General features: G+C 44.3%; 2 protein-coding genes across 7 annotated transcripts in view; both read right to left on the bottom strand.

Annotated features, from left to right (window-relative positions):
* On the bottom strand, positions 1-18749 carry CARD19 (caspase recruitment domain family member 19). Of its 4 annotated transcripts, none has more exons than XM_059480230.1 (6): positions 18531-18749; positions 8369-8511; positions 6368-6521; positions 2974-3033; positions 1298-1369; positions 1-595 (listed from the first exon to the last, which is right to left on the bottom strand). In XM_059480230.1, exons 1-6 carry the CDS (start codon positions 18535-18537, stop codon positions 483-485), a joined length of 549 nt encoding a protein of 182 aa, XP_059336213.1. In that variant the 5' UTR covers positions 18538-18749; the 3' UTR covers positions 1-482. The 4 variants fall into 4 exon arrangements, with proteins under 4 accessions (XP_059336213.1, XP_059336211.1, XP_059336212.1 ...); XM_059480228.1 differs by lacking the exon at positions 18531-18749 and adding an exon at positions 13665-13784; XM_059480229.1 differs by lacking the exon at positions 18531-18749 and adding an exon at positions 11239-11341.
* SUSD3 (sushi domain containing 3) overlaps positions 18445-24168 on the bottom strand; it is a 24994-nt gene continuing 19270 nt past the window's right edge. For all 3 annotated transcript variants that reach the window (XM_059480226.1, XM_059480225.1, XM_059480227.1), the window contains exon 5: positions 18445-18840. In XM_059480226.1, the coding sequence (XP_059336209.1) occupies positions 18630-18840 (211 nt within the window). In that variant the 3' untranslated portion in view covers positions 18445-18629. The remainder of the gene's footprint in view (positions 18841-24168) is intronic.

Here is a 24168-nt window from a genome sequence, read left to right on the forward strand (position 1 = left end):
TTTTTCCAGGTGCCAGTACACCTGAGCTCAGGCAGTGACTATAAAGGGTCTAGACAAAACAGTTCTGAGATGGAGATCCATTTCTTAGTAAGGGCTTTGAGTGCATGTGTTTAAGTTCTTTTCTTAAATTAATTCTCACAAAAGGAAAGTCAGAGTTCTTCAAACAGTTGTGATCCTTCATTCCAATATAGAAAACACATATGCAAACATGGCTTCAGACCCATGCGCATTTAAGAGATCATTTTAAAGCTCATAATAAAAATATTTTTATACAAACAATAAATACTTCAAGCATTTACAAAAATAAATGGTCCATTCCCATAAAGAAGGACATTTATAGCTGAAATTTCGAATACATCTGGAGGCAAGGCAATTCTTGATTAAGCTAGTTAATAAAATCTTTGGTATGAGTACAGGACATTTTTATCCACTGTTGGCTTCCTTTGGTGTACTGTACAGACAAGCAAAGAGACAGCTTTTCCTTAATTTCTTGACATGTCTTCCAAATACAACATACAAATATTTCTAACATGTCCTCCTATGATAATAGGAGAAAAACCCAAGATTCTCCTGGCTCTTCCTATGACTTGCGTTTCTAAAATGGAATGATGAGAGGAAAAAGAGAAAGTGAACACAGTTAGATTTCATTTTGTCTAGGAAGCAGCATCTGCAAAAAATAAAAACCAATTAAAAATAACTCTAGAGGAAAGCCCATTTCCTTCAATTTGTAGAAATCAACTGCCAAGAGAGGTGAACAAGGAATCTGTTCAGATTCATTGCTGCAAGCCGAGACAGGAAAGGAGATTGATCAGCTGGGGAAGGGGGCAGCTTCACCCCTGAGCACAGCACTGGCTGGTGTGGAGCCAGTGTGGACTGTCAGGGGGCAGTCAGAGCTGACACCCAGAGCCAGCAGCGTGGGGCAGCTGTAGCTGCTGGAACTCAGCAAATCCAGCCAGCATCCCCCAGCCCTGGCCAGGCTTCCACCAGCTCCCATGGGGTGCGGGAGCCAGAAGGTTTGGGGTGCGTCCCATGACTGCTGGGAATCATGACCCATTGCCATAGCAACAGGAGTTCACATGACTACTGCCTTTGAAAAGTGCCCCCATTTGTGGCATCTGTAGGCAGAATATCCATTATTTATAGCTCAGCATGTCTGCTGTGCAATTTGTATCCGGAGCTCATTAATGAGTGATGAAACCTTGACCCCCCCTGTTAGGGAGCCCTGTCAGGTGAGGAGCCCAGCTCGTTGCACCCCTGCTGAGGGAAGGCAGGCAGGAGAAGCCCCTGAGAAGCTCACCTGAGTTACAGCAGTACCAGAAAAGGGCCAGCCCTGCAGCCACGCTGAAACACGCCAGGAAAAACACTGGGCCTACAGAAAATGGCAAGAAAACACACTGAGACAGAGCAGGGCACCAGAAGTTTAGCTCAGCTCACAAATCACCAATTGCTATCAATATGCATAATTAAGCATATTCAAATGAAGCTAACACATTCACAATTCTGCATGTTCTGTAGCCAATGTACTGTAGCTAATGTACTGTGAAGCACATTTATTAGGCTGCAATTAATTTTTACTACAGTTGCTCTGCCACCATTCCCTGTTCCCCTCTGCTCATCTACCAGCTACAGACTGTGGCATTTAACGAAAAGTTTCCAAACCAAATCTCCTGGAAACTGCCTGCCTGGAATTACACAGAGTTTAATGGTGATGGTCAGTACTGATGTTCAATAAAACCTTTCTAATTCATACTTATCCATTGACAAAACAGCATTAAGATTTATATCTGTTTCTTTATTACCTAATACTCTATTTGTAGTTACTATCTCACTACAAACAGAGATACAATTAAACTACACATCTACTTGTAGATACAATTAAGCTACACCTATCAATTTAAGGTCAAGTGTACTGCCTCAACAAATTCCTGGAGCTGACTGCGTGGACAAGGACACTGGAGAAACAGCACAGGAGCACAGATTTGGTTGCTCTGTGGCATGTAACCTCCCAGGGAGGGTGGCTAGTGGCCAAACAATCTCTAGTCTGAGGCCAGGTCAGAAAAAAAAAAAAGTAATAAGTAAAAAAAAAAAAAAAAAAAACCAAAAAAACCCAAAAAAACCCATACTACTTCATTTTCTTATTTCCAAACACTTTCTCTGTTCATCCTGTACTGTTATGCTGCAGACAGCAGCAGCGATGTGTAAACTCTGAACAGCAATTTGGTTCAATATTCACAGAAACACCACCACCACAGACAAAAATATACATTGAGTTAAACAGTGTTACTTATTTCAGTTTTTTCTCAGGAAACTGCAAAAAAGGCATAATTCACAGAAGGTGTTTTGAATCTCTCATTATTGTATCTAAATCTCTAAATAAAATACTGAACTTAAATGACACAATAGTTCATTATAAATGGTGAGAATTCTTCATCGTTATTTGAAATCTTCCTTTTCAAAATATCCTACCATGAAAAAAATATTTGTCTCTGTAATCTGGCATTGAACAGAGGAAGGTGAAACTAATTAATATGTTTTCCTAAGGAAAATATATTGAAGCTTTTCCTGCCTTTCCATCATTGCTTTCAAATCACTTGTAGTTAAATTGAGAGCTTAAAAAAAAACTGAAAAAAATTGAAAGCCAGATCAAAAAGTTATTGATGGCTTTATGCAAAATGAATAGACCTTACTGTTCAGGCATTGAAGAAATCACAGGAAATTAAGAGCTTAGCTGTTTTAGTGTAAGTAATACCATTGTAAATATTGATTAAACTCTACAGTCTCTTCAATTTCCTGGCACTGGTTTCCTCGACAGTAACTCAGTACATTTTCCTCCATTAATTCTACTTAACTTGTGACAGTAAACACATCATAAGCCAAAGTAGTTGCTATATACAGTGCAAATTACATGATATAATAAATTGCATCATAATCTGCAAAGCCATTCCATCCGGTGACACTGTATGATTTATTTACCCCTGTCATTTAGCATATATTGCTCCTTGTCAGTGTCTATCTCTGTGGGATCTGGGGTTTCTAGAAATAAAAGCAATACATGAAAAGTTAGTACTCAGCTCAAGCAAACAAACAAACATAATCAGCACATGCAAAATGGTGCAAAACACTGTATTTCAGAAAAATATCCAATATTGACATAAAGTATTAACCCCTCCAATGGTTAACCATTGCTAGAGTTAAAGCTGGACTGACCAAAAGACACAGGCAAAGAGCCATCTGATGCAACTACAAATAGCTGCAGCCCCACCTCTGATCAGCCTAAGCACTGACCACATAAGTAACATTACACTTTTTTCCTAAGTTAGGAAAGCAGTAGATAATCCTTCACAATACCAGCAGTTTTCATTGTAATACACAGAAACTCTTTGTTAACAGATGCACTAATCTCAAAACATCTCTATAATTTAATGTATCACCATTCTTTGTTCTTGAGCAAATCTCCAGGAATTGATGTATTTAGCAGGTAAAGCACATAGAAAGAACTTCTTGGTGTAGATTATTTACTAAATGCAGGTCTCAGCTGAAGGCATTCTGTAAAACTCTGTGGGTTCTACATGTTAACATTTGGCACAAGTAATTTCAGCCTCTATCTTTCTGCAAATTCTAGTAGAAAAGGAGGCTGGCCATAGGACGAGGTGTTCAGTAGTTTCCAGCCTGGGCAGAAAGACCCTTTCAGAGCTGCCTTTGCCACACAGATTTGGAGATTATGCTGTCTGCAGAAGGGGGATGCACAGCTGTCACCAGACACGGCAGAAGAGTGACTTTTCATAACACATCACTGATCTGCAACACTGTTTTAGCCAAAGCTTTCTGTAGTCATGCAATCACAGAATCATAAAGGTTGGCAAAGACCTCTATGATCACCAAGTCCAACTGTCAAAGGTCTAGGAGGGTTAAATAAGGAAAGGAAAAAAAAGTAAGAGTTCTGAATCTGGCTGTCAATGAGGAAGAATTTAAGATTGATTGGTTTCAACTGCTCTCCTTCTCTCACATGACACCAGGATGCAGGAGAGGTGCCTTGGAAACTGCCCAGTCCACCCAGGCAGGGACAGGGGAACATCCATCTCCCCTGCTAAAGGATATCCCTCTCTGTGGGGGGACAGGGCATGGCCTGGAGCAGGACAGAAGCATCTGTGCCCTTTGCTGTGAAGCCTGAGAGCCACCAGAGCAGCAAGGATTGCTGCAAAGCTCCCATAAGCTTGGTGTGCCCCTAGCAGCCTCACCCAGCCTGCCCCTTTGAGGAGCTGATGTTCTTCCTAGAAATTCCAACTAGGAAATCCTCACACCGCACAGACAAATCTCTGCCACTTCTATCGCTGCTTGGGGCTGATCCAAGCCTTTATCCTTTAAGTCCATGTCAGCATGGAGAGAAATAAAAACATTTTCTGAGTCCCTTGGAAACACCCATTTGCTTCAACAGCTCTGAGGCTGCCCATACCATGTGCCTTACCTCCCCTCTAGTGGGAATGTTCAGACATTACCAGACACTTCATTGGCAATTTACACTTCAGGCAAAGAAATTTTGCTCTAGCATGAATTTTAAAGCTGTCTTAAAAATTAAAAAGAAATATTTGAAAGGATTTCCTCTGCTGAAAAAATCTGTCATATGTATAGCTGCATGTAATTTATTACAGAACTATGGAGTTCATCCATGAACCATCCATGTCCTCATTGATAATTTCTCCAGCTGTTTGTAATGCTGCTTGTTTCAGCTCAGCCTGCATTAGAAGAAAAGCCCCATGTTAGTGATTCTTCATATTTACAAATTCTAGTGGCAGCTCTGTAAATACTTTGCGCTAAATTTAATAACTATTGCTAAGAGCATTATAGAATGACAGCACGGTTTGTGTTGGAAGGGACACTGAAAACGACCCAGTTCCAACCTCCTGCCACGAGCAGGGACATCCTCTGCTGACCAGAGTGCTCAGGACCCCATAGATTTTGGCCTGTAACAACCCTTGAGCACTTCCAAGAAGTAAAATTCGAGTAACAAATTGTGCATGTTGGAGGTCTGAGGGATAATGCCTTTAATATTGAAAATGTCCAAGTTCACTTAAAGGAAAAGTTACTCCTCATATTGACAAAAGGAGCTTTTCCTGAAGCATAAAGGTGTTTGCAGTTTCAGCTTCAAAAGCTGCACAGATGTTTCTTGACCATTCAATCCAGAATGCAGACATTTGTTTTAATTACAGAACTCTAGGAAGCAGCAAGCATATTAACACAATCATCTACATATTTATTTCTTAGGTCAACAGAAAGAAACTGCTGAATCTCAGCACACAGTAAAGTTTTAACTCTGTTCTTTAAATTATCCTTATCCTTCTGAGGATGGTAACATAAAAGAGTGTACCAAGATAACACAGAATTTAATGACTTTTCATGTTTACTGAAGTCAGCAGTTTGCAGCAGCAGCAAAACTGTTGGGTGCCACAAGGAGCTGTATGTTTAATGTGAAGCACTTCTAGCACAGGTATTTGCTATGCAGAGTCTGAACATGAGAAACCCTCACCCTGCCTACTCATGGCTACCTGAGGAAAGCTCAGAGTCACCACATGTGCAAGGATGAGCACGTTTCTGCTCTAGCTAAAAGTGGAAACATCCCACAGACCCTATGCAAGTCTCCTTGTAAGGATACATTTTCAAAAATGGCTTGTAGAATATGCTATTGAACATCTAAAAAGCTGTAACTCTTAAACATCAAAACAGTCTTGAAATTTTTCTTCTTAGTGATTACACCAAGACTTCTCAAACTGCTCTTAATTCATAAAGGCTGTCTGCTAACTGCTAGTCAGCCTGGCAAAAAAAACTTGTTTCTTGACTTCTACCAAAGTAAAAATGATAGATCCAAGACAATTTTATTGAAGAGCCTGTTCTCCAAAGTGCACAACTTCTGCAAGGTGAACATCAGACCAAAGCATTGCCTCCAAGCTGCTGCGAGGCTCAGTCAGCTGGGACTGGGGCTCATCTGAGATTCTGAGGCAGGATGGGCCCAGACTTCCCCAGTTCAAAAGGGTTCAGGTATGGATGTGGGGTAACTCTGCAGCCTCCCCATGCAGGCAAGAAAATGGTCCTCCACCAGTTTGTGCAGGGTAGATACAAATTACTTCTTTCAAAATGAAAGACAAAATGAAGGAAATTACAATTTTACATCACAAAATCCCCTTACAGCTTTTGGAAAACTCAAGTCAGAAGGAATTAAGGTAGACCCCAAAAATTATTTAAGTAACTTATTTATTTGTATTATTTATAATCTGTTTAGGTTGTTTAAATGACCTACACTGCATCTGAAATTAGGTTTTGTAATATGCTGGTGAGGAAATCCACAACTCAATCAACTTACAAATCAACTTACTCAAGATTTTCCTGCTTGGCAGGTCATTAAACAGCTGTTCAGCATTGATCTGCAGAGCCCTGTAAAACTCCTGACAGTGTCTGTCTCCTTTCTTTTGGAGGTGTTTTAGCAGATCTGAGAGCCTGGTATGGAGTGATGCTTTTGGGTTCCTGAACTGCAAGAGAAAAGTGCTCATCAGAAAAGAGATTAAAACAGAAGAGAGATTAAAAGATCAATTTTACATCACTGTGCCAGTTATGTAGCTTCTTTATAGAGCTTCTTTGATATTTACTAAAAGAATGGGCCAAAAAGGGAAACCTAAAAAGGACACACATGCAGCGCACAGCCCTGAGCTCCATGTGGTCAGCAGAATCTGATGCAGAGCATTTTGTCTCTGCCTCTCCTTCTGCTTTTTTCTGTCCCAACCAAGTGAAGGACACTCTGCATTTGACATCTTCCCTGCATCCAAGCTGACATGGTACTTGCTATTGTACAGTTTAATTCTGGCAGCTGTAGATAGAATATTTCAGCAAATCTTATCATTTGAAATAAAGTTTGATGCTTTCAAGTTTGTCCTTAGCTGCCTAGCAAGGGTCCCCTAAAAGGCACTTTATACTGCTTATCCTGGTCCCAGTACTGGAGTGTTCATCATCCCAAGATTTCATACTTCATGGGGTTTTTTTGTTTCCAGCCAATTAACTGCTGTACACCCACTTCAACAGGCACAAATTCCCATTACTCAGGTTGGCAAACAGTTGCAGTGGGAAATACATTTTTTCTGTAGTGCTAAATGTGATGAGTATTAGCAGACCTTACAAAGAGAAGGAAAATGCATCTCCAGCTTTACACATCAAACCGTTTTCAGTTTATTTAAAAAAAAATCCAAATCCACTCTCAGCAAAACACCATATTTCATAGCAGCACAGTGGAAAACCTTTGTAACATACTGAGTTGGGAACAATTGCTGCTTGAGGGGGACAAGAATGCCACAGATTTTACACAATACTTCTTATTCTGACAAAATTCCCACAGGGTCTTCCAGATACAGCTGAGATTATAAGCTTCCTAAACATTCAATAGAGTTGACACAAACTTGCCTGAATCTATTAAAAAGCAGTTCATTTCTGCCTAAGTGCAGAAGTCACAAATCATGTTTCAGATGCTTTATGGGTTTATTTTGAAACTCTTGAGGGAAGTGGCAAGACTGGCTCAGTAAATGATCTAGCTCTGCTCTACACCACAAAACACTATTTGTCTCCATGAAGTTTGATTCTGGTAGAATTGGACCTATTTTTCCTCATGTTCAAATACTGATACACCAAAACTCTTTGCAGACATGAAGCCAGCAGAGGGTAAGTACAAACTATGGTAAGTAGGATTGTGGAAGCTCTTAGCTGACTTTAATTTTGTCTCCACACAAGATTAGAAGCTTTTTTCTCCCTAAAAAGAGCTACTCATTTTTGAAAGCTTCACATCAGGGAGAGTGGCCTTCCTGCATACATGGTGGCACCACTGCAAGACATTTAACTCCACCCACCTCCCACAGCTCCACACTTACTAAATGGGACTAACACCCCCACTTCTCTACCAATACTTAAAATTATTAATTCTTTACCAAAACTGATTGAGCTAATATAGATGATTTTGTGGGCAGAGATGGATGCAGCACAGATCACCTGGTGTGCCACTCCACACCACCTCACGGGAGGAGACAGGCATGTCAGGCATGTGGTCACAGGATGGGTGCCCTCCTGCCCAAGGACTGGCTGCCCCTGATCATGGCAGGGACTGTGGCATTAAACTGCTGCTGAAGAGAGCATTCTCTCCCATGACCACTTGGCACAGGGAACGTGCCAGCCCTGTGACTGCTCCTTGTGCATGAGATGCCAGACATAAGTGGTCAGCAAGCAGGAGGTGAGGCAGGCTGGCTGCATGTGGCACCAAGAGTTGTGTCAGGAAGAGGGCAGCTGGGGTAGTGAAGCAATACAGCAGTCAGAGACACAGCAAAACGCCTCAAATTACCTTTTCTGCTTCTTCATTGGTAAGAATTTGGGGATAGACTCTGTTGAGCTGAAGAACTATTTTATCAACCACTTGCTCATTCAGTCGGCTAGTGCTTATAAGGAAATACATGTCATGCTGCAGCCGATGGCAATACGACTGATCTAAAGATAAAATAACACAGAAGAAACCAATGCAGTTAATTAATAAGCCATTTTTAAATTCCATACATTTCATTTTACTACCAGTGATTACATAGCTAAAATAAAATTATCCCCACCACCTAATATTAGCAAGCTGAACTATCTGTCAGGGAAACATAACACTGCCACGTGCTTTCAAAGACTCATGCACTTGAAATTACACTAATCAGAACTTCTGGCTGGTCACTCCTACTGCCTCTCTCCTTCCAAAGGGAGAAGGCTATAAATCATTTAGAAGTCAAGTTCTGATGGATATTTAATCAAATACAGCCTTAAAGTTAATTAATTACTGCAGATAAATACTCTATCACTTATGAAATCAGATTATGACATTTAAGGCAGCTGCAAGATGCTTCTCCCGTCCAATGGGATGCTCCCATTCTGCTCCTGGAAATAATAAGGCTCATAAAAAAACTTATCATACATGACCATAAGCTGCCAGACTGTCTGCTAGAGCACCTGCAGAAAAAAACATCAGGGACACCCTTTCTTAAGTTCTTCAAACAGGGAGCTTGTCAGACACGATTCCCAACAGAGGAAGGGATGTGCCAGACCCTGGCAGCAGCCAGAACGTTGGACAAACCCATATAAAGCACTGTGCTTTATGTGCCTGTGCTGAGGTGTGTGGCCCCTGAAAGCTGTCACTAGCCACTGGCACAACACAAACTGGAACTTTCAAGTTACACTGGTTACTAAAAACCCCTTTGTAGTTTTGTTTCTGCTTAACTATTTTTAGCATAAAACCCTCATGTTGCTTTCTGTACAAGAAACATCAAACAGGATTTTGTTTGTCACAATCCCCTGCGTACATTTCTTCATGATCTACTTTCACTGCCTTTCTGGATAAAGCCACAGGGCCCTAAGGAGTTGCAGTGCCGCTTCATATTTATCACAGTAAATTAATAAGTACAGCTGCATTTCAAATTTGTAGGCCGAGATCAGCCCTTCCCTGCCCCGCTGCAACACGCAAGCACTCTCATCCACACCCAGGTCCTGGGAGCTGCCAACCACCTTTAGTCAGGCAGGTACACCCTCCCAATTCATAAGTCCACCAATATTTACATAAGGACTCTGGACACTGTCTCTGACACCACTGCATCTTTATTATGGTTACATCTTTGGTTTGTTTTCCCCTTAAAAGCCTTCTTAAGTTTATCAAGCAAACAAACAGGATCATTAAGGAGATAAATTTAAATACAACAGACATGAAAACCGGTGCAGCTCTCTGATGTTCTCTGGAAAACACAGAACTTGCAAACATCCATTCCAGAAAGCTCAGTGGTGTCTGCTGTGCAGTGCAAACATGAATTGCTACTCCCTGTAAAACTCCTAGGTGATTTTCATAAATATACAGAAAAGCTGGCAACTAAAACCTGGAAGGTTTGGATCTGATGATCAAACCATTTGTACATGTCCATAAGAACTCCTTTCAGAAGCATTTCAGGAAGAGGAAAAACCCTCTCTCAACAAAATGTTAGCTTAACACTAATTTAGTTTTGCCTCTTCCCTTTCAAGATCACAAGAAAGGAATGCCAAGGATTTAAGACTGGCTGCAGAGAAATGGTCTTGAGAAGATCAGATGGCACTGGTTACCAAAGGCACCCACGAAGAGCAACTGGTCTGTTCCTCTGGGCTGAAAGGATGACAGAGAGGTGAAAAACAAGATGCCACCCTCCTCTGCTACTCTTGCCCACTGCCATGTGCTACTGGCAAGTTACCAGAAGTCAAGGGACTCTGACAGCAAGTCAAGAGAATCACAGAATCATTTAGGTTGGAAAAGAACCTTAAGACTTTTGAGTCCAACCATCAATCCAGTATCATCACCATGTTCAGCACTAAACCATGTCATGGAATGCCACATTCATATGTTTCTTGAACATTTCCAGGGACGATGATTGCCATGGGCAGCCTCTATCAGGCATGGGCAACCCATACCAGGCCTGGGCAATCCTTTCAATGAAGAAATTTTCCTTTATACACAACCTAAACCTCCCCATGTGCAACCTGAGATTGTTACCTCATCTTGTCACTTGGTGCTTGGGAGGAGACTGACACCCACCTGGCTACACCCACCTGTCAGGGAATTGTAGACTTCAACAACTGCAGTGAGCAAAATATTAAAAAGCATTTGATACTAGAGTGCAACGTTAGGTTACACACAGTCCAAATCCTCCAAGCTCCATAAGACGGCTAAAACAACCGGAGTCACCAGGAAAACTAACCTGTGTGCTCCCCAGGTGTAGAGGCACAATCCCAGGGAGCTGGATGGAGGCTGGGAACAAACAGCAGACTCAGCCGCCACACAACAGGCAGCCGGTGTGCCAGGGTGTGAAACGCGGCACGGCCCAGCTACCCCGGGCACGCCAGGCCGGGGCTCCGCACGGCCCCGCGGCCCCGAGCCCCGCGCCCGGCCCCGCCCCGCCCGCCGTCCCACGGCCCGCCTGCGCTGGGCCCGGCAGCGCTGCCCGGGCCGGGCCGGGCCGTGTCCCGGGGCGCTCAGCCCGACCCACGGCCGGGCCGCGGCCGCGCACCGAACCGCCGGGGCCACCCCCTGGCGGGGCCACTGCGGCGCGCGGCGACACCGCGACATCGGCGCTGCGGCCCCGGAGGCTCCGGCCGGGCCTAGGGAGCGCGGCGGCGCTCGCCAAGCCGCCGAGGATCCCCGGACCCTGCCCGTCCCGCACTCACCGGCCATGGCAGCCCCGGCCCCGCCCGGCCCGCGGGCTGCGGCCTTCGGACGGCGGCCTCCGGCCTTCCTGCCAGGCCGGGCCGGGGCGGGGCGGGCGGCCGGCGCTGGGCACCGCCTCCCGGGCCCGGAGGCGGCGGGGGCAGCCGGGGCGGGGGAAGCGCAGCGCAGGGCCGGGGCAGCCCGGGCGGTACCGGGGCAGTTCCCCCGGAGCCCACACCGGCGTTCCCATCGCATTGACCTCCGAGGTAAAACATTTCTTCAAATGTCTGTGCTCGCCAGCCCGTCCCGTGTGGAAGCATGAATTTTCACTTGCACAGCCACAAGTTTTTAAACAATTAAAGCCGCGATTTCTTTTCCCAGAAGAAATTACAGTGTCCAAAACACCATGTCTACATCTTCACAACATCCATGCAGAATTTACATTTTCCTTGTGCTGCAGCACAACACGCATTTAAGTGCAGCTGGACACGTAAGGTGCATTGGGCAGGTAGTGACTCAAGCCCAAGGAGCAGGGACAATTTATCTCCTAGAAAAAGTTTCAGTGAAGCATGTAATTAGTTGGGATAGTTAACTTTGTGAGTGAAAAAGTACAAGCAAATGTGTGGATGTAAAACCTGCTATTTGCCCCAGATTTCATCAACAATTAATTACCTAGCAAGGAATGGAAGAGAATATGCCTTGCTAGGGATAAATGCTGCAGAGGATTGAAGCATTGTCAATTGCTGTGACATTCATGGTGCATATCCTTGAGAAGATTAGTAGAGTATATACATCCTGAGTTTATCCTATTTACCCTCCGGAATCCAGATCATCCTAACAGCATGAAAATACATTTTAAAATTATTATTATTATTATTATTATTGCCCATGGAGACCTTGATCACACCTGCATTGGTGTGATTTTTGGCAATGTATTTTAGTAAAGAAACAGAAATCTTGGGAAATGTAACTTGGAATTTTGTAATTCCTTTTGTGATATATTTTAATGTGATTTTGGATGGGGCTGAGCTACCTGGCACAGCTGAAAGCGCCCCTGCCCATGGCAGGGGTTTGGAACAAAATTATCTTGAAGGTCCCTTCCAATCCAAACCATTCTTGTATTCTACGATTCACTTCCATATGCATATTAAAACATTACAGCAAGAGGGGTTGCCTAATATTAAGAAGCAGTGGGAGAATGCCATGCTGAGAATTTGTTTTTATGACCCCTTTATACCTCTGTGAATTCACTGCATTTTGTGCTCTACTAAAAAGTTTCCCTGGAAACTTTTAGAAATTTTAGAAGTTTTAAATTTAAAAGCTTTTAGAACTTTTGAAACTCGTAGAATCTAAACCATTAAACAGAAAACCTGGTCATCTTAGTGCGATATGGACTGAAATCTCTAATATAAATCTACATGTTTTTCAGCACACGGTGATTCAAAGCACAGTGAGTGAAGTGGAAACGAAAATCAATCCCTCAGGAATGCTGCGATGTACAGTGCCGCACCGCCTGGAGATATTTTTGTCCCGCAGACTCAGATAAATCCACAAGAAGCAGAGGTTAAACATATCTCCTCTCACGGCGGTGGCACGCAAGAGCTCTGCGGCAGGATCGCTGTCAGGTTCGCTCTGCAGACAGACCCTGGCGGAGCCCCCGGCAGCAGCGGCGCCCGCGCTCCTCGGGCGGGGCTGGGCCGGTGCCAGCGCCCCCGGGGTGACAGTCCCGCCCCCGGGGTGACAGTCCCGCCCCCGGGGTGACAGTCCCGCCCCGCGACAGCCACACGCACGGCCGGGCGGGGAGGCGGCCCCGCCAGCAGCGAGGGGAGAAACGCGCCCTCAGCCCGCTGCCCGGCAGAGCCCAGAGCCCTTCCAAAACCCGGGTTCGCTTCAGAGCTCTGCCTCCGCACTCAGCGGCCATGCGAAGTGACCTGCACAACGTTTCTTTCCCCAGCAGACTGATTTCCTGCTTAGCTAATCTCAAAAGCCAGTACTGTTTCCTCCCGCTAAAGAGACCGATTTGTTTATTTAAGCGAACTGTTTTACCTACTAAATAACACCCTTGTCCTATCATGTAGTGTTTATCTGTTAACTGTTGGATCACAATACGCTTTGTTGTTTTCCCACCGCCAGAGGACTGAATCTCTTTAGCAACAAATTAAATCTAGATAGCGTAAGCAGTTCCTCTAACAGTCTTTCTTTGTGCTTAAGAAAATACAATCAAGTGTTTCTTAAAAAGGTCAGATAGCGCACTAGGCTCCCTTCAGTAAGTTTCAGTCAATAATTTACAAGAAGAAGCTCTAAAAGGGGGGAAAACGTGAAGGCAGTGACGGGTTGGCCACTCCCGTCACAGCCACTGCCCCTCTGTCTGAACTCCTGTTCCCGCAGATCTGCACCTTTCAGACCCTTGTTTTGCCCAAATTCCTCGCTACGAAGGTGCACTTACAGCTTCTGTAGAACATCATCCATGGGTTTCGGGGTGGGTGTGTGCCGTGCCCGGCACACGTCCCACGCGGGGCGGCCGCAGTGCGATTCTCCTTGATGGGATAAGCGGAGGTCACGGGCAACTTGGAGAAGCGAAAGTAAAACAGGGAGGGAGCGAGTCCGGTTGTGACAGCCGGCAGAGCTCCGCCGGCAGCGGGGGGCGGCTGCTCCTCTGCGCCTGGGAGTCAGCAGCAATTTGCTGATGATTTTAGGGGACGTATAATTAGCTCTGAAAACCAAGATGTTTGTTTGCTCAGAGTTATGAAGGCTTTTTGTGTGTATGCTAATAATTTCTAGAGTTGCTTTGCACATAAAATGGGTTATTTTCCAGTATTATTTATATAGTCAGAGCATGATTATTCGTATGATTACTTTGTTGGCTAGAAGGAGATGAAGAAAAGAATTATCTGACTCCAAACACAAAAGCAGAAGCTGTGCTGCAAATTCCCAGCTCTTTATTCCTAACCAGTTAAGCCAGACCGTGAAATCGGAACAGAACTGACTTGGATGAAACTTCCCCCAGAGGGTGCTGGCACTGCCCAGGCTCCCCAGGGAACGGGCACGGCCCCGAGGCTGCCAGAGCTGCAGGAGCCTTTGGGCAGCACTGCCAGGGATGCCCAGGGTGGGATTGTTGGGGGGTCTGGAAGGGCCAGGGGTTGGACTGGATGATCCCTCAGGGTCCATTTCAGCTCAGGATATTCTATGATAGCCTGGAGCATCCACAGGTCTGGAAACCCCTGGTCAGTTGTAAGTTCCTGTATATTCACCCTGTACCTGGTGAATTACACACCCCTGGTTCTGCTCTATGCTACCCTATCATTGGAAATTTTAACAACATAAGTAAAACAAGAAGATGATGCAGATAATGAAAAAAAATGTGTATCTCAGTCCTGGCACAAGGGAATAATGGGCATGTAGAATAAGTGTATAGTGATCACAAATAGTCCCTGGTAAATACTGCACAGATTCTGGAGAATGAACAACCAGCTTCACAAACATGTTCAATAATGCACTTGGCTCCTTATCTAAAGCACAAATCAAATTGTACCCATGAAAAAATACTCAGCTAATTATTTTTTTAAAAACCAAACAATTGAATTCTTTGAAGATAGGAAGCAAATAAAATTGTTACAGCATCCTCCCCTTAAAATAGGTGTGTAAATAAACAGTTGACAGATTTGGCAAACTGACATTCTGCAGAGCTGTGGGAAGGGAACAAAGCCACTTCAGGTACACGTCCTCACATGGAAGTCATCCCTGTGCCAGCTCTGGGCCTCATCTGACCCCCAGAGCCAGGAATGAACGAGAGGATGGTGTGCAGCCTGTGTGAAGTAAAGCTCTGGGCATGGGTTAGTGGAGGTCCCTTAGAGCTCTTGGGTTGATGGAGAGCTGCTGGGGTGTGATGGTCTGCTCAAATGGGTGGATGCCTTTATCTTTTGTAAAAGGGATTTTGGGGGTTTTAGTTGTTGTAGTCATAGTCTTGTTTATGTTTTCCTCTTTAGTTAAATGTTTACAAAAATCCATAGGAGAGGCCTTTTTAATAAATAAAGAAAGGGGAGTTGTGGAGGCATGTGGACCTGCTAGGGGATTTCCTGCGTCTTTGCCCTGGAAGAATGTCCACTGGAACTTCAACCTCTCCCATGGACTCCTGTGACATGCTGTCAGTCAACCTCAGTGTCACAGCCCCTGTTGGCCCATTGGCTGTTCAACTGCCTGCTAACCATATACGGTCACAGTTCCAGCAGTTTCTCTGTACCCTCGTTTGTCTGTACTCTCTGTTTACCCTTGTGTTTCCCTTTTGGTCACTGTAATATTTTTCTCGCTCACACCGTCAGGTGATTGGTTGTTGCTGTTGGCTCTGCCCCTTTGGAACAGTATATAGTCCTGGACCCTCCACCTCTCCCTGTCTTTGTCCCAGGACCCTTTCAGAGTGTAGGTGAAATAAGCTACCACTGGAAACCTGTACAAAGACCCTTCTGCCTCTGCTGTCTCACACAAGCAGCTGCTGCGTGTGAGTGTGGCATTTGCTGTGTGCTTGGTGGAGCGCTCTCCTCGTGGGGACACTTCAGGAAGGTTTCAGCAACCAACCATCTGCCTGTGCTGCAACAGCTTAGAGGCCACTGCAGATTCCAGCTCATAGACAGAGCATAAGTCCTGTGAGAAACACTTCTGTGAGCAGCGTGCAAGTCATCAGTTTTACAAAATGCACAAGGAAATGCAAGTGTTCTGTAGCAGAAATAGGAGCTTGAATCCAGCTGGAATCACTGGCCAGCAAACATTTAAGGTTACAAGGTTTTAAATGTCTATTTTAGAGTCTCAGCTGGTTTTGTCTCCTTCCTGCACAGCACTTACTTCCCTTCTGACAATAAATTACATTTGCACGAACAATAAAGCTAACTCCAGGGGGTGCAGCCATCAGAACTAAGCACAGTCCCAGAGGAAGCCAAGCCACAAATCTTTCACAAACAGTTTGGGTGTTGCTACCTTACCTTGGTGTAACTTTGCTGCCTCTTGCATTAGCTGCCCAAGTAAATGACAGTCATTTAGCTCTGGCACAGGGACAGTGAATTTACCTGCCTTCTGGGGGGCTTCCCATGGCTGCAAGCATCCCTGCCAGCTCAAGGGTGCACTTTTTGTCCCATGCAACATTACTCAGCTTCTCCTCAAGCAGAACAGGAGCCAGGCTGTCTGCTCACACAAAGTGTTGACCCAAACATCCCAACAGGGAATTTATTTCACTTGCAGTCATATTATTGCATTTTAAAGCCAAATAATGAAATTAAAACACCAGGGAACTAAATAATGGAATTCTGTGAGCATAATCATAGAGATGGGAAGAGGAAGGAAACTGAAAAGAGCTACAGAGAGGCAGGATCAAGGATATCTTGGCCACCCTTCACATGTGTACCTTAAGCATAATATTGCCAGTAGGGCAGATCACCTCCCTCCTATGCCTGTAACTCTTTTTAATCCTAGGCTGAGCTGTATCTTCTTTGTGAAGGACTTGTTTAACCATTTGTTCTACAGTTCAGGGGATCAGAGAAGCCCTCCCATTCTGGTACTTTTGAGGTTCTCTTCTCTCCCCTTATTAAAGTTAAATTTGCCCTTTTCCATTTTCTAAGGGCCAGGCCCTCACCACCCTCTCAGACAAGAATTTCTTTCCTGTATCTCATCTAACCTTCTGGCAGTGGGGAACCATTCCCCTTAGTCCCCAGTTCCTCTCCAGCTCTCCTGGAGCCCCTTTAGGCCCTGGAAGAGGCTCTGAGGTGTCCCTGGAGCCTTCTCTTCTTCAGGTGAGCACACCCAGCTCTCCCAGCCTGGCACCAGAGCAGAGGGCTCCAGCCCTTGGAGCAGCTCCAGGACCTCCTCTGGGTCTCTCCAGCAGCTCCATGTCCATCCTGTGCTGGACACAGAGCATCGGATGAGATCCCAGCAGAGCAGAAGGACAGAACCATCTCCCTTGAACTGCTGCCCACACTGCTGGGTACAGAAGCTGTCTGGGTCTGACAGGCAACTGAAAACTGCAGGCAGAATAGTTCACAGCACAACTATATCGTGATAAACACTAGCTAGTACTAACTGGATGAATTGAGAACTTAATTGGGTGGAGTGATGGGAAGTACATCCATTCTCCTTTTTGCAGTGCATAGTGAGAAGGGTGTTGCAGGATGCACCTTGGAATAATGTACAGTAGAACTGAGCTTATCAGAAACAAGAAAAAAGCTCTTTTGCTGCAACTTTCATCTTACTGAGTTTCAAGCACGTGTTTTTGATCTCTGCAGAGTATGGCCAGGATAGAAGAGGGCATTTGCCAGCAAGCTACAGTAATTTGAATTTCAAAACTGAAGCTTCAGAACTGCAGGTTGTGAGACGATACCTGATTCATACCAAGGGAATATACCATAAAACAATTACTGCAGTCTGCTATAAGGTCATGTTTCCACCCATGAGAGAGACGTGATGATACCCATTAAACAGACAGCTGATGACAGTATTAAGTAAAGCTTCAATTGAAACAAAAATAAGTAGTATATATATCTATTTGCATATAAACAGTAGAAAAAGCACTGTATCTGTTACTTAACTATTCAAAAAGGACAAAACAAGAAAAAAACCACACCTTGTTTCCTCACATGATGTACAGATGAACAACAGGAAAAGAAGGCAGGCTTTCAAAAGCTACCTCAGCCCTTTATTTAGAGAGGTCTCAAAGAGATGATGCTGCAGTGATCCCGAGCTGGTTGCTCCAGGAAGGCTGCACTGCTGTCCCCACCTGCACACCAACTGCTCTTGCACTGGGACACCAGTAGAAGCTACAGGAGGTCACTGGTGGGAGCCCCAAGGTGGGGACACTACATCCCTCCATGGGCCACCTCCTCTCCCTCAGGCTGGCAGACCTGCAGATGGGCCTCTGCTGCACCCAGTCTCACACGGTCTCAAAACACAGAGCAGATGAACTAAAGACCTTTCTGATACAAAACAATGCGGCATTTAATTAAAAATAAATTTTTTGTAGTTCTATCATGCTACTTTGTGAAAATATGGGGGACTTTTCTTTCTGAAATTCTTACAAAACCCACTGATTCAGAGAAGATTGGAGTCTGAGGGGTGTGTAGTTATTATCAGCAACTTCATATGAGGCAACTATGCAAACTGGGTACCACCTCTCTAGCTGTGCAGAAGGGCATTATGCTTTTGCCATGGTCACACTGCACAGCACACCACATAGAACAGCTCTGGACTGACAGCCCCAATATTCATATCTTTATTTGTATCACACCTTGAAGCATTACTCTTAAATAACCATCTTGGAATATAGAAAACTTACAGTTCATATGAATAATGAACTTTCTATGTTGTCTTTAAGGCACATATTTCTATCAACATTTCATTTTGGTCCAGAGAGCAGTTGCATTTGAGACACCAGCTATCCAGGTATCTGGCAGGTTGCTTTGTTGTAACTATCCTTATGACTGTAGACTTCAACAAGGTGTATGGAGTTCACCATCTGCAGTGCAGTGTTGTGTCTCGGTACCATGTGTGCCCCAGGTGCACCACTGCTCTTGGCTACCTTCAGGTGACTGTTGTCTTTGCAACACCCAGGAACGACGACATCCCGAGTCTGCTCTTCCTGGGACCTGTAAGCACAAAGGGAAAAGTTATTTCTGTTTCATTAATTCTGGTGAAGGTACAGAATTTGTGCATTTTATTGTCACATCAGGTGTTTCGCAAATGACTTGTGCTGTAACATGAAAAATTGCTTCTCCCAGCATCAAAACCAGTTGGCAGCAGTGGTACAAATAATTGTGTCTCTGTAAAACCTCAACAAGACCTCAAGTACCTTTTTGCTGGGTACCAACTGAGCACCACTGTGACCTGCCATCAGGGAACAGAAGCTACATGGGGTAATGCTGCACACCTCATTGCCAAAAGAAAATCTTCTGACATAACTGCTGTTGTGCACTTATTTATTATTTTTACAGTATAAGGAACTTGGTTCCATCTTCTTGAGTTGGTAGTCAAAGGTCAAAATAAAAATCAAATCAAAGCAGCACATAGACAGAGAAGGACTGGAAAAAAGCTTTGCCCGGGCCAGCAAAACAGCCTTTGAAAAAAAAAAGTCTTTGCAAATTGTTCTGCCAGGATTATAGCTCAAGTCTAGGTGTGCTGGTTATAGAGCAACAAATCCAGTCCACCTGGGCAGAAGTCATCTCATTCTGATGTTTTTCCCTATAAATCTCTATGTTGTGAAACACTTCAATTATCCATAGTCCACCACTCAGGAACCCACACTGGCTAAAACTGTACTTGGAGAAGAAATGTACTCCTGGCTTAGCAACCCATTCCTCCCATTTCAGGAACTACTAAGCTTTCATTGACATCTGCTGGCACAGGGTGCCCAGAGCAGCTGTGGCTGCTCTATCCCTGGAATTGTCCAAGCCAGGTTGGATGGGGATTGGAGCACCCTGGTCTAGTGGAAGGTGTCCCTGCCCATGGCAAGGGGGGGAATGGGATAGCTTTTAAGGCCCATTTCCTTCCAAACCATTCCATCATTATGTGATTCTGTAAGTGTAGGGTGAGACAGTAGGCACCTCTCTTCCCTGCAATAGATGAAACCCTGAGGACATCAGAGGGACAGTGAAGGCAGTGAGGTTTCACCTCAGCAGAGGATGAGAAGAGCTATTAAGAGGGTTGCAGTGTCACCAAGGGGCAACTGTGCATGCAGTGGGCTTTGCTCTGTGTGCATGACCTTCAGTCAGACACAGTCTTCAGTTTGCTCTCCTCTCATCCTTGGAAGCTCTGTACTTTGTCCTGAATGAGCGTGACTGTTTTTTCAAGCACTTCAACGTTCCTTAACTCCAGTTCCCAACTGAGCTACTTCAAAACACCACAGTAAGAGGATTAGAACCCTTCTCTTCACCCTTACCTGGCTTATATAAACCTGCCCGGGGCACTGCACAGCCAAGGGCATGATGCATTTGCCAAGGACAGACTGTATCTGACAGATAAAATTTGGAACTCCCGTCAGGGGAGAAGAATAGCCATTACGGCATTTGTCAATGGGATTTAGAGGAATCACAAGAATATTTTTCTGTGTGACTTGAGAGATGCTCCTTGCTGGAGGGAAAACACTGTTAACAGGACATCCGAGACGTGTGAGAACACAGCCACAAAGCTGCCTGGTGCTGGTACTGCCTCTCAAAACAGCTTTTATACTAGAGGATGGGAGGGGATTTTTTCCTTACTGTATGCCTAGTGGCTTTGTACAAGACCCTGGGGTAATCAGGAAAGCATTATGAAAACAATAATAGCAGCTCTATTAAAAGCACATGTTGCTGTACATGACCCTTTCGAGCTCTTGCAATGACAATTAAGACTGAAATTCAGAAATGGGTGTAACTTAAAAGCCAGTTTATCCTACCCTTCTAACAGGGCCCCAAGGTGAAACCACAGCTCACTTCTCCTGTCTCAGCTTTCTTTGAAACCTGCATGTCGAAAGGTACTGGGAAGATCTGAGCCTCTAAAAGGTGGTGGTGGGGAACACAGAGCACAGGAAAAACAAGAGTTAAAAAAAGAGTAACTCCATGAACAGAGAAGCTCAAGGCTGGACCAGTCATGGGCAAAAGCAGAGAAAAGGAGGGAAAGGAAATCTGCCCCTCTCCTGTGCTGCTGTCTTCCCTTCATGGTGCCATGCAATCAAACATTTTGTGTAGGGAACTGTGTCAATTCCATACAATTGTATCAGTGAATGCTCTATGCGATGCAGCATTAAACCCCGCAGTGATGCTGAAAATGCTGAGCTGCCTCTCCTAATAGCATGCTGGCTTTGTGATTTTTTACAAAATCTTTTCAGTTGGGATTCTTTGTTGTTGGATTGCTCTTATTTGCTTTTTGCCAAGTAGAATGGTAAAGCATCTTGTAGTCAGAAAGGTCTCTGGTACAAAAATTTCAGCAACCAAAATTATCTTCTGTGGGAGAATATACCAGCCTGCTTCTCTGCAGAAGGATTTTTTCTTCTTGGTAATATGTTCCAGCTGTGTGAATAGCTGAAAGGAGGACTTTAACCCTACTGAGACATGGGCTTTTCCACTTGACTAGCTTCTGCAGTCAGATTAACTGCTTCATAGAGAATGTTTTGTAACTTAGAGCTGTGAAAAATAATTCACCTCTAAGCAGTCCAAATTTGAAATGCCCAACTTCTTCCAAATGTTTCCATGCTAGACAAAAACAACCCACCAAGTTTCCTTGATTCTCTTTAGATTGCATTTTTGAGCTGGACTACTTTTTTTTTCTTGTTGTCATCTTAGCTGACAGAGAATGAAAAGGAGTTAGAGTACAGCTACATTCCGTTCTCCTGAGTATGGAAAATGCTGGATCATCAAATCTTCTTTACAAAAAATCAGCACATCCCTTGAGTCAAGGGAGTGTCTATTCCAGGACAGGTTACAGGACTTTTACACTGAAAAGCAGAGCAACAGAGCCAAGGTGTGGTTATTTCTGACCATCACTAGGAAGATGATGCAAACTGAAATGAGCTCTCAGCGATTTCTTTACACTTGCTATCTGTGCTGCTCCTGGGACAGTATCTTCTACACATGCAGAAGGTTGTGCATATTTTGTCAGAACAAAAGTGGTTCCAGTTGGATTCAGGATCCCATTTCTGGCACAGAACACTTGCATTTCTTCGTGCTTTTTATGGAACTGATGGCTTCACTTCCAGAACAAATGTAAATGCTACAAACTACTTAAACAAGCACAGGACAGTCCTCTTCCTGAATGGATGCTTACAATTTAATTGATGTACATTACAGCAGTGGACACGACAATTCTTTAAAAATTTTAAAACTGGCAATGATGTTTATCAGAGCAATTGCTTATTTGCATTTCCTCAGGCTGTATTCCTAGAGCAACAGCTCTGCTGAGGCTGTTGCACTAGTTTGCTGTGAAGCTTTGCCTCCTTGCTGAAAACTGAAGGCACTTTTTAAGCTCTGTCATTTTGGGGGAGGTTTAGGTTGGATATTGGGAAAAAATTCCTCACAGAAAAGGTTGTCAAACCCTGAAATACCTTCACCTGGGGAGCAGCTACAGCTGACCATGAGCAGTGGGTGAGCTTAGGCCCCTCCAGCATTAAGCTGACCCCACTCTGCTTTTGGACACCCGTTTCTTTAACATAACACCTCAGTGATCTTCACTCCATCTCTCAAACACTACTAGCAGCTGGCACAGAGGAAGGACAGCTGCCATTAAGTTTTTCTTTACTGATATTTTACCCTGTGCCTGTCATGTGGCAGAGGACAACCTGCCTTCCTGGGCAGATGCCTGATCCTAGCTCTCCCACATTGCTGCTTGCTGGGATGGCAGAGAGCTGTTTGTCTCGGGTGGTGGGTGCCCAAGCAAGTGCTCCAGAGCACAGTTAGTGCAGGGTCAGGTATTATTCTTCATCACAAAATAATTGACTCAAAAATAACACATCCTGGTGCATCTTGCAGTCAGGCTCTGAGAGCCGTTCCCAACATGCTGACAAGCCCTCTGCCCAGCAGTCCTCCTGGGGACTGCTTTGGAGGTTCATGGACATTGTTCTCCTCTAACTGCGTGGCCCAGGGCTGCAGCTAATCTCCCTTCCCTAGACACAGACCCTTGTTTTCAGCTAATCTGGCTCAAACCTCTGCACCACAGAGGAAACTGCTATCTCTGCTGCTCTGAGCTTCTCAGAAGCAACGCTGGGGAAACACCTCCCTCCCAGCAGCACCATGATCTGTAACTTGTTTTTCCCTGCTCAGCATTATTTAGTGTTTTCAATAATACAATAGAGCAAATATGCTGTAAATACTTGCAGCTCATGCATATAAGACCTTTTTCTGCTAAACATTGGTATGTTCATCCTTATTATGATTCTTTACATCCAAATGAAAGAGGTGGCATCTGGAATGACAGCACTCTGTAGTTAATGATCCCAGGTGTTTGTACACATATTTCTTATAATTTTAAAGCAATTCGTTCAACCAGAAAAGCAGCCAGAATGAGGATCATTATAATTAAAGCAGTTGCCACTAAAATTCAATGTTTTCCTGCAAAACTGCATATTCACGATGTTTGTGATATGCTTCAAACATGAGGGGAGAAAGTTCTCATTTTGTGGCAGCCAGGTCCACAACAGCACAGTGGAGCCCCTACAGTCACACAGCTGGGCTTCTCTGTTATTTATAAGCTCTGCACATCAGCACTCTGCACCCACATTGTGTCACCTCATTGCAGCCAAAATTATCTTGTCAGCGTCCTAAGGCCCCTCTTTAACTGATTAGAGTGTTTTAATCTTAAATTTGTCTGTAAACTTTTATTTGTTTTGTAAACCTGTATTTGTTAATACCTTAACTGCCTGAAAGAATTGATTTTTTATATTATACTGCCTTACTTAAAAGAATCAGCTTTTTATTTTATCTCTTCTTACAGTATTTTGACCCTCAAGTACTGAATCAAAATGTTAATGTCAAAATCTATTCAATTAAGTCTGAAAAGTAGCACAACCTACATGATTTTCTAGTCAAAAATAAATTAAGATATACTCAAGAGAGTTTTCTTCAGGAATGGAAGAGTTCTTACTCTTCCAGATACTTCATATGCTACAAGAATATGAAGCAGAACTCTCTTCAAGAAAAGAGAGAAAGCTATCATAAAAATGACTGAATTTTTCATGCCTCCACCTTCTCCCTTGTCAGACATGGGCAGCACTCATCTCAACTTCCCCTTCTAAGTGGGCTGCAGAGCCACTTCCCATGGCTGGGTTGCAGAAAACAGCATATACCACAGCCCTGGAAAAGGCAGGGAGGAAAGGATTCATCCCCTGTGCCTCTTCAGACAGCTCCTGCCTAGAAAAACCAAGCAGGATTGCTGCTGTGCTTGGAGATCTCATGATGCATTGGGCAATTCCTCCAAATGGCTGAAACTTTAACACAAGAAGAGGATAG

The sequence above is a fragment of the Ammospiza nelsoni genome, chromosome 11 (genome assembly GCF_027579445.1).
Source record: "Ammospiza nelsoni isolate bAmmNel1 chromosome 11, bAmmNel1.pri, whole genome shotgun sequence".
NCBI lineage: Eukaryota > Metazoa > Chordata > Aves > Passeriformes > Passerellidae > Ammospiza > Ammospiza nelsoni.